Here is an 8,778-nt window from a genome sequence, read left to right as displayed (position 1 = left end):
TTTGAAAACATTTTTATTTAAATTAATAATAAATAATAAAAACAGTTTTTTTTTTTTCAACATGTAGGTTTTGCACACTTTCCAGTTCAATGTTTCTCCATCAAGTATCCCTATTAAACTCTTCTTACATCTCATTTCACCTATATACAGCATTGAATTCAATATTAAAACTGATACAAAGTCTCCACTATAGATAATAGTGTTAGTACACAAGATAGAAATATTCCCCAACCTAAAGATAGAATAATTTAATTTTGTTAGAATTCATGCTTCTAATCCATAAGCATATTGTTTCTCTCTCACTTTTCTTTTTTTGTTGTCGGAAAATGTTGGAGTAACATTGAAATTGACATTGTTTAAGACATTGTGATACATCTATAGAACCCTATAAGCATCTATGTTTCTATGCACGACTATGTCCCAAAGTATGTTATTTTATTATTAAAGCAAAATATATATATTATCTTTGTTTTAATGCAATTCAAGCCTTATAGTAGCAATATTTTAGTTTCCTTCAATATCTTATTACATATTAGAATTTTTGTTCTTACTGAACTCTATCAGCTTTCTTTCAGTAAAGAAATGAATTATATAATTACTAGGAAAAAAAAATGAAATAGATAAATTATAGATGAGACTTTCATAAAAATTAGATGAAAAAGGAAGTATTGTGTGGTCCGCATAAATAATATGCAAACAAATGAAGTACATGTGAATTGTTAGAAATGAAATACATATGAATTTTTCAAAAATGAACTTTTAGTGAGTTTGAGAGAAACACTCACTTTTAACATGTTGAACAATGCAAGACACTTGATAAAACATATATGACTAGGGGTGTCAATGGGTATCCATTTAACCAAAATGGAATCAGAACCGGAATCAAAAACTCCAACTCCAGATCCCTTTTTATTGAAATCAATTAAAGTCGGGTTTAAAATGGAATCGAACAATAGGAACTAGAACGGGAGCCATTTGATTCTATCCAATGGGTACCCACGGGTACCCGGAACTGATTTATTTTGTCATTTATTTCCATACTATGATTTAAGGTTTTTTTAATTTTAAAATAAATGCATATTATATATAATTCTTCAATTTTTCGTATAAATTATCTATTGAAGCTTAAAATGAGTTATTCTTCTAAAAATTTATTACTTTTAACAAAGATAATTTTTTTACTTTTGAAAAAAAATCATTAATTTATATCTTTAGTATAACAAATTATATTAAGTTAATAATTTTGTTGATAATATGTTAATTTTTTTAGGAAATTTTTTATTATATTGATTTGAAATACTTTTTTTCTCATTCGATTCTTGAGAACCAAAACTGATGAGTACCCTTGATTTTTGGTAGTTCCGATTCCGATTCCGATTCCATTTATTTTGGAATCGGAACTGAACTAATATAATGGTTATGGTTCTAAGTTCCTAAGGAATTGAACCGGAACCAACCCATTGACACCCCTACACATGACTAATGTTGAAGTCACCACAAGATTGTACTTGTACCTTGCATTGCACACCTTGACCCTGACATGAAAGTGCATACAAATCATAGTTGCTTTTCATCGAGATACGAATGAAAAAGTATCTATGGTTCCTATCCACTTTCATGTCAAGATGTTCGATATGAGGTCCAATCTTGAGGTTACTCCAGTACAACTCAACATATATTTCATAAAAGGGTGGGACCTATACCCATTGCATATAAGGATGTGGCCCACTACTTAATACTTAAGTATACAAATTTTAATGCTTAAATTTTTTTACACATTTTCTTGGTAACTCACTAATTTTGTTAAGAGTTAGAATAGTTTTAATTAAAACTTTAATTTTAATAAATAATATTCTTAGTTTTGGGTAATAAGTTTTACACATTTTCTTGTCCATTCACTAATTTTTCCCAAATTTATGTAACTTTTACCATTTTTATATTTTTTTACTTAAATAAATTAATTTTATTAGCTAAATATTATGATTTTTTTTGTTTATAATTTATTAATATCTTCTTGACCACTCACCATTTTTATTTTTTTTCAGATTTAGGATAATTAACTTTTTGACTACAAATAATTGTATATTTTCGTACCTTTTTCCGAGATTTTATGATAATTTATATTGGGACTCGGATTTTGGTGTTTCAAACTAGCACCTAGAAATAGTAAAACATAACAAAAAATTGTATTTACACTATTTTACAATGATTTGCAAGGATACCAGGCCTTTAAGTATCAAAATTAAATAAAGAATTAAGCAAAATCACCTTCTGTATACAAGTTCAGTTCTCTTATTTAAGAAGTTTTCTTTCTTTATCCAGTGTTTCATCTCTCTTTTCCTTCGGAATTCACGATGACTAAAATCCACTTGAGGCTTCTGATTGACCAGTCTCTTGATAGTGATCTCGAGGTAATACACGTACGGCATTTACTAATAAATGATGAGAATAATTCATATAGTTCACAACACCACCTTGTCGTTACATTCACCCCTAAAATTCTTGTTCTTATATAATCTTAAGATTGCCTATAGGGGAGATCGAATACGAGAAAATCAAAGATTTTGACAAGAGATTATTGAATCCAAACATTTCAGTAATTTTTGTTAGGCTGAGACAAACAATTCAACTCGGTTTACAATTATTTATTCATATATACTCGTATAAAAATAATTATAAATTCTTTTAGAGAATGGTGTTGACTAGAAGATGCTTAATCATAAAATTATATTTTATTTAGATAATAAATATTTAAATTATAAAATAAATAAAAAATTATTTTAATCAAAAAATGCAAAATCCCAATTGAATCAACTTGAGATTTTCAAAATATCATCTGAGTCATCTTGTCCTCGGATGAGATTTGAAATCATGCTATATACAAATTGCTTCTGAAATATGATCTTGATAATAATACAATCGCATACTAAATAGAAACCCACAGAATTCTCGAGAGTAACCTCCAAATTTAGTTTTTAATCATCCAATTAGAAACAAAGTTCATTAGGGTAGTCCAAGATTGATAGATACTCTTTTGTGGGTTAAACCAAAATCATAATCCGATGAAAATAAAACCAAATGCAAACTTCAGCACAAAGTGAGTTTTCGATAATTCAGTTGAGTGCTGCAATGCATTCAATTTCGACCTTGGCATCCAGGGGTAATGCTGCAACCTGGTATGTTGCACGCGCCGGAGCTGGAGATGGAAAGTCTGCAACATAAAATCTAAGTATAGTCATCGACTTGCTAAATGAATCATGTTCATGTACAAACCTAAGATATATATACTTCTAATTGGTTTTTGTTACTTCCGATGCGGAGTGACTACATGAGGAATTGTAGGGGTGGGATTATCACTTAAACCAGAATTCCAAAGCTGTTGGTAATAATTCCAACCATTCTCAAGCGCACCCAACTCACGTTTGACAGTTGGTTCGCCCACTTCAGTCATAGTAGCCGTTCTCTACCCATGAAGAGAAAGGGTGCTTTGGCACAAAGCAGGGTGGTATTGTAATCATCGTCATCATCTATACCTTTTCCTAGATATAAGGTTTGTAACATGAATCCTATTTTTTCCTAAAAGGTTTCAATGCTAATTTAAAGCATACATCTTCATCCAAGATGCGCCTTCATATATTTTCTTACAACCTCCATCCACATAATTGAATAGTGGGAGATTCAACCCATTTCACATGCCTGAATTGGTAGTTCAAGCAAGTAAAGCAAATGGTCTCTTTGATAAGCTCCAATTGTGGGCGTCTCAAACCAAGATGTCCAAAATTGTGTCCATAGGCAGTACATCTTCAGCCTTGAACAACACAATTCAAACACAATGGATTGTGGGATCCAGGGCATCGAAATCTGAAGGACTAATCCAACTGTCCTATCATTATGCGGGTATATTTAACATCTATGCAATAAGAACATCCAAGTTTACTTAAGTAGAGACTCACATTTGGCATAAATCTCATTCACTTTCTTGAAGTCCTTCAAGTCGGCCAACCTGTAGAAGAAACAGTCATAAGAAACTCCTCAGTTTTTTCCTTCTCGAATGTCAAATTAAAGAACCAAAACTATGAAACAAGAAAGTGAGTTTATACATAATTGTTGTCTTAACAACTGAAGAATAGCTGGCACCACTAGCTTTCAGTATTTCTCCCATATTCTTAAGAACCTGCAAATATTTGTACCCAACAATTTGTCAGTGAGTAATCTATTTGCGGTTGACATCAGCACCGAGAGGCAGAGGAGAATATAACCTTTTTTTTTTTTTCTGGATCAGTGAGTAGGGTACAAATATCAATGGCATGTGCAGAGAAAATGTGGATTTAAAGTTGAACTAGTTAATTAGTTAAATAACCATAATTTTCAAGAAGTTCTTAAGCAACCTCCGACCATTGGATCTGTTTCAAATGCACGTCAATCAATAGCTTTTAATGACATTTTTTTTTTTTTTTTTTGCAAAGGTATAATATATTGAAAAAAAAAAGGGGGAGGGGGGGGGGGGGGGGAACGGTTGTACCCTACTCAAGAAGTTGCATGGAAAAGGTTTAATGACATTTTATTAAAGAGAAAGGGTGAACAAGGGTTGAGATCCATAGCTCAGTTGGTTGATATGTTTTCCATGCAACTTTGAGGATGTGAGTTATACCAAAAAACAAATAATAATAATAATAAGTGTTTATCTTCCTTCTTCTGTAATTACATCCATATTGGTTCTTTCTTCTCTAATTCTTTTATTTATAATGAAAAACCTAAAATATTTTGCTTTGAACTTTTGTTGATTAAGCAAACATGCATGTGTGCGAGGGGAGGGGGGGGGTGTTGATGAATAACTTTCTAATCAAGAGAGATTGAGATCTGAACAAACAATAAAATGAATAAACCTGAATCAGACCACAAACTTCATATGAACAAAGCTCAAACGACAAACGACAGTCCTTAACCTCAAAATAAGGATTTGATCTTCACAACCAAGTGACAAACCAAGAAAGCTACAAGTTTCAATTAACTCTCCGAAACAACCTCACTTTATATCACAAACATGGTTTCAAAACTCGTCCGAGACCGAGACATATCGCCTGAGTCGTCTCGATAACACCCAGCAACGAGACATATAGACAAGTCAATGTATTGGATGAGATTTGAAACCCACGTTCATTTTTTCTCATTGTTGAACAAGACATCTCAAATGTATTGGAAAACTCGTCCAAGATGACTCAGTCTCGTTCACAGACGAGATGAGGCATCAAAATGAGTTTTAAAACCATGATCACAAATATAGTCTATATTATATACTTCGATAATATGCTAAAGTAGTAAGAAGGTTCCTTCAGAAAACCTGAATCTAATTACTTCCATTTATATGTGTAAAAAGAGATAGAAATGATGATACTAATTCCACTGATCTAAACATATACATCAAAATGTAGACCCCAGAACCCGAATTGATGTTCAACAATATAACTGGGATTTATATTCAACACGATCTCCTCTATATTTCATTCCTTGTCTTCCAAAAACCTTCCATTCATACCCTTGTAAATTGCCCCTACAAAGAGGAAATAACAAAGGTCTTGGTTGAAAAGACTCCAGCGTCCAAGCCTCAATGATGTAGAACAAACTAGAGTTTTAATTGCAGTGGACCGAAGTGGGCTGATTAAGAGGGCTTGGGGTGTTGGATTTTAAGGATTTATAAACTGAAATAGGGTCTGGGTTTAGGGTTTATAACAGAACGATTTTCAACAAGGTGGGGTTATAGAATTGAAATTATGGGGCTGTCTAAGGATTGAGTTGTATGAATTTGGCTTTTAGGATTTTTAATGATTGGAATTTGTAGACAAAAATAAGCAAAATAGGTAGACATGCTTGTATGGAGTCCCATCACACAAAGGTTGATGAAGTCTCACCATCAAAATGCTAGGGGTGTCTCACCTATAATTCCTACTTTATCAAAGGGAAATTTTTTCACAAACAAGTATAATTACTTCTTACCAAATAAAAACAACAATTTGGGGTTGGCTAAACGAATCATGTTCCCCCATTCCACTTTGTCCAAGCCAAGTAAGTCAGTATCTGCTTTAACATTAATGAAAACAAGATTCTACTTACTAATTTAAGTTATATTAAAGCTGAATTTCTAAAGTCACAAAAACCTAGCTAAAGCAAGGAAATGGACACTAACTAAACCAGCTTGGATACCCATTAAAATTTCTCTTCCTATCTTATGTTTTATGCCCACTCTTTTGGCAATTTAACCGGTAGGGTGTGGTGAAGGTGTCATAAAAATTAGTACATATATGTGCTCTTACATCATAAGGCTTTAATTATGTGATGAATATTCTTAAGATTTTTATAGAAGACTATAGAGTGAGGTCTTTTCTATCGTTCGACCAAAAATAAATTGGATCCATAAAGGTAGATCAAGAGAGGGGTTTCCGTCAAAGGGGGAAGAAACTTTCATTCTAGATGTAATAAAGATGGGTTCTTAACATAATTGGCTCAATGAATTTTGATCCAAACGTCTTGGAGAAGATTTAACCAGCTAATACTCAACACACATGGCTTAAGTTAAAAAGTGGAAAGAAAGAAAGAAATTTTTTTTTTAATTATAATTACTTCTTACCAAATAAAAACAACAATTTGGTGTTGGCTAAATGAATCATGTTCCCCCATTCCACTTTGTCCAAATCCAAGTAAGTCAGTATCTACTTTCACATTAATGAAACCAAGATTCTACTTACTAATTTAAGTTATATTAAAGCTGAGTTTCTTAAGTAAAAAAAAAAACTAACTAATGCAAGGAAATGGACACTAACTAAACCAGCTTGGACACCCATTAAAATTTCTCTTCCTATCTTATGTTTTGTGCCCACTTCTTTTGGCAATTTAACCAGTAGGGTGTGGTGAAGGTGTCATAAAAAAGAGTACACATATGTTCTCTTACATCATAAGGCTTTAATGATGTGATGAATATTCTTAAGATTTTTATAGAAGACTATAGAGTGAGGTCTTTTCTATTGTTCAACCAAAAATAAATTGGATCCATAAAGGTAGATCAAGAGAGGGGTTTCCATCAAAGGGGGAAGAAACTTTCATACTAGATGTAATAAAGATGGGTTCTTAACATAATTGGCTCAATGAATTTTGATCCAAACGTCTTGGAGAAGATTTAACCAGCTAATACTCAACACATATGGCTCAAGTTAAAAAGTGGAAAGAAAGGAAAAAAAAAATCGTAAATATAATGTGAAAAAATAACAATACAAATAGGGGAATTGATAAATTTGAGGGTCCAACTTCAAACCAATTGGCAATGAGTGGAGAGGCCCAGGAGCTTATAAGGAGTAAGACAAGGCAATGATAGTGTCCAATGTGGGACTAAACTCAACCCCCCCCCCCCCCCCCCCCGCGCAAGTCTGGGCCAAAGCACGTGGAGATATGAATTGGGTGACATGGAGGAGAGAAAGGCCCTCTCTGATACAATTATAAATTTGGGGGTCCAACTCAAAACCAATTGGCAATGAGTGAGAGGCCCAGAAGCTTTTAAGGATAGAGACAAGGCAATGATTGTCCAATGCGGAACTAAACTCAACAGGAATAAACTGTTATGAAAGTCATATCAAACACCATTTATCTAAATTTATTCAAAAATAAAGTCAATCTAGCCAAACCAATCCACGGGTGGTCGTCCACAAGGTTAATGATCTTAAACATTAATGGATAATTCTTTTTATCTAACAAAAAGCAATTGGGTCATATTTTATATATACCTGCTCTGTTTGCTCCTCGACGCCATCTGAGAGGAACTTCCCAGTCTACATTTGAGTTAACAAATATAACATTAACAGCTTATTGACACAATGCGAAGGAACAATTCCAAAGATAGAGATATATATATATCAACAAAAACATTAATCGACAAATAGACGAGACAAACCTCAGGGACTAGACCCAGAACACCCGACACAAATACAAGGTTATTGGCTTTGATGGCCTGAGAATACGGTCCCAATGCCGCGGGAGCCTTTTCTGTTTGAACAGCCTCCTTTTTACCTAAAACCCAGAACGAAAATGATCACCCACATTACGAATTAGGCTTCTCGAAGGTCTCAGATGATATTGGAAACTAATAACCAGGTAGACTTTCTCCCTAAATTTTAAAACCCATTTTGTATCAATCGATGGAGATATAGTTTTTGAGCTAAAATTATCAGAAAATAAATAAAAAAAAGATTGAAACTTTATCTATAAAAAAATGGGGAGAGAAACTTACTGGTATCAGAAGAAACGCTCAAGGAAGCAAAGGGCTTCGATCGAGAAGAAGAAGAAGAGTACCAGAGGCCCAAGCCGGCAAACGAAACACAACCGATGCCTACAGCGAGAGGAGCTCGAGTCCGCAGTGTGCCCAGCTTGACTGGCGATGTAGAGAAGGATCTTGCCGTATACCATGCCATTGTTGACTTCTTCAACAGCGTTTCTCTCTCTGTCTCTCTCTCTCTAGTGTGTTTGTGTATTTGTCATGCAATCTTGGTAGGTAAAATGTTCTCTGGAGCTGCACTGTACTATCTCTTCGGTGTGGGTGCATGGGTTCTTGACACGTATACGGATGAGGTGTATATATTTTTAAGGTAAATTACTCTTTCACCCTTATCTAACGGACTCACTTACCCCGATTTACCCCGATTCCATCTACTTGACGTCAACGGTTAACAAATTAATTAATTAATTTTTTTTGTAAAAGATTATTTTACCCTTTTAAAATGTATTTTTTTTTTT

General features: G+C 33.4%; 1 protein-coding gene across 1 annotated transcript; it reads right to left on the bottom strand.

Annotated features, from left to right (window-relative positions):
* Nucleotides 1-2,805: 2,805 nt before the first annotated feature.
* Nucleotides 2,806-8,536, bottom strand: LOC147390203 (reactive Intermediate Deaminase A, chloroplastic-like). The gene is made up of 6 exons (XM_086417218.1): nucleotides 8,276-8,536; nucleotides 7,940-8,055; nucleotides 7,773-7,817; nucleotides 4,101-4,174; nucleotides 3,954-4,003; nucleotides 2,806-3,211 (listed from the first exon to the last, which is right to left on the bottom strand). Exons 1-6 carry the CDS (start codon nucleotides 8,454-8,456, stop codon nucleotides 3,114-3,116), a joined length of 564 nt encoding a protein of 187 aa, XP_086273344.1. The 5' UTR covers nucleotides 8,457-8,536; the 3' UTR covers nucleotides 2,806-3,113.
* Between the last annotated feature and the right edge of the window lie 242 nt (nucleotides 8,537-8,778).

Source organism: Akebia trifoliata, chromosome 11 (assembly GCF_017979445.1).
Source record: "Akebia trifoliata isolate Shusen 1 chromosome 11, ASM1797944v1, whole genome shotgun sequence".
Taxonomy (NCBI): Eukaryota; Viridiplantae; Streptophyta; class Magnoliopsida; order Ranunculales; family Lardizabalaceae; genus Akebia; species Akebia trifoliata.
Note: the sequence above shows the minus strand (reverse complement) of the source record. Positions and strands in the feature narration are given on the sequence as shown.

What these genes read in the sequence shown, in the direction of transcription:
- LOC147390203 (XM_086417218.1), bottom strand. Translation starts at nt 8,456, where the DNA reads ATGGCATGGTATACGGCAAGATCCTTCTCTACATCGCCAGTCAAGCTG. An exon ending in GAGCGTTTCTTCTGATACCA is followed by an intron (nt 8,056 to 8,275) that starts GTAAGTTTCTCT and finishes TCTGGGTTTTAG; the next exon opens with GTAAAAAGGAGGCTGTTCAA. An exon ending in TTCTGGGTCTAGTCCCTGAG is followed by an intron (nt 7,818 to 7,939) that starts GTTTGTCTCGTC and finishes ACTCAAATGTAG; the next exon opens with ACTGGGAAGTTCCTCTCAGA.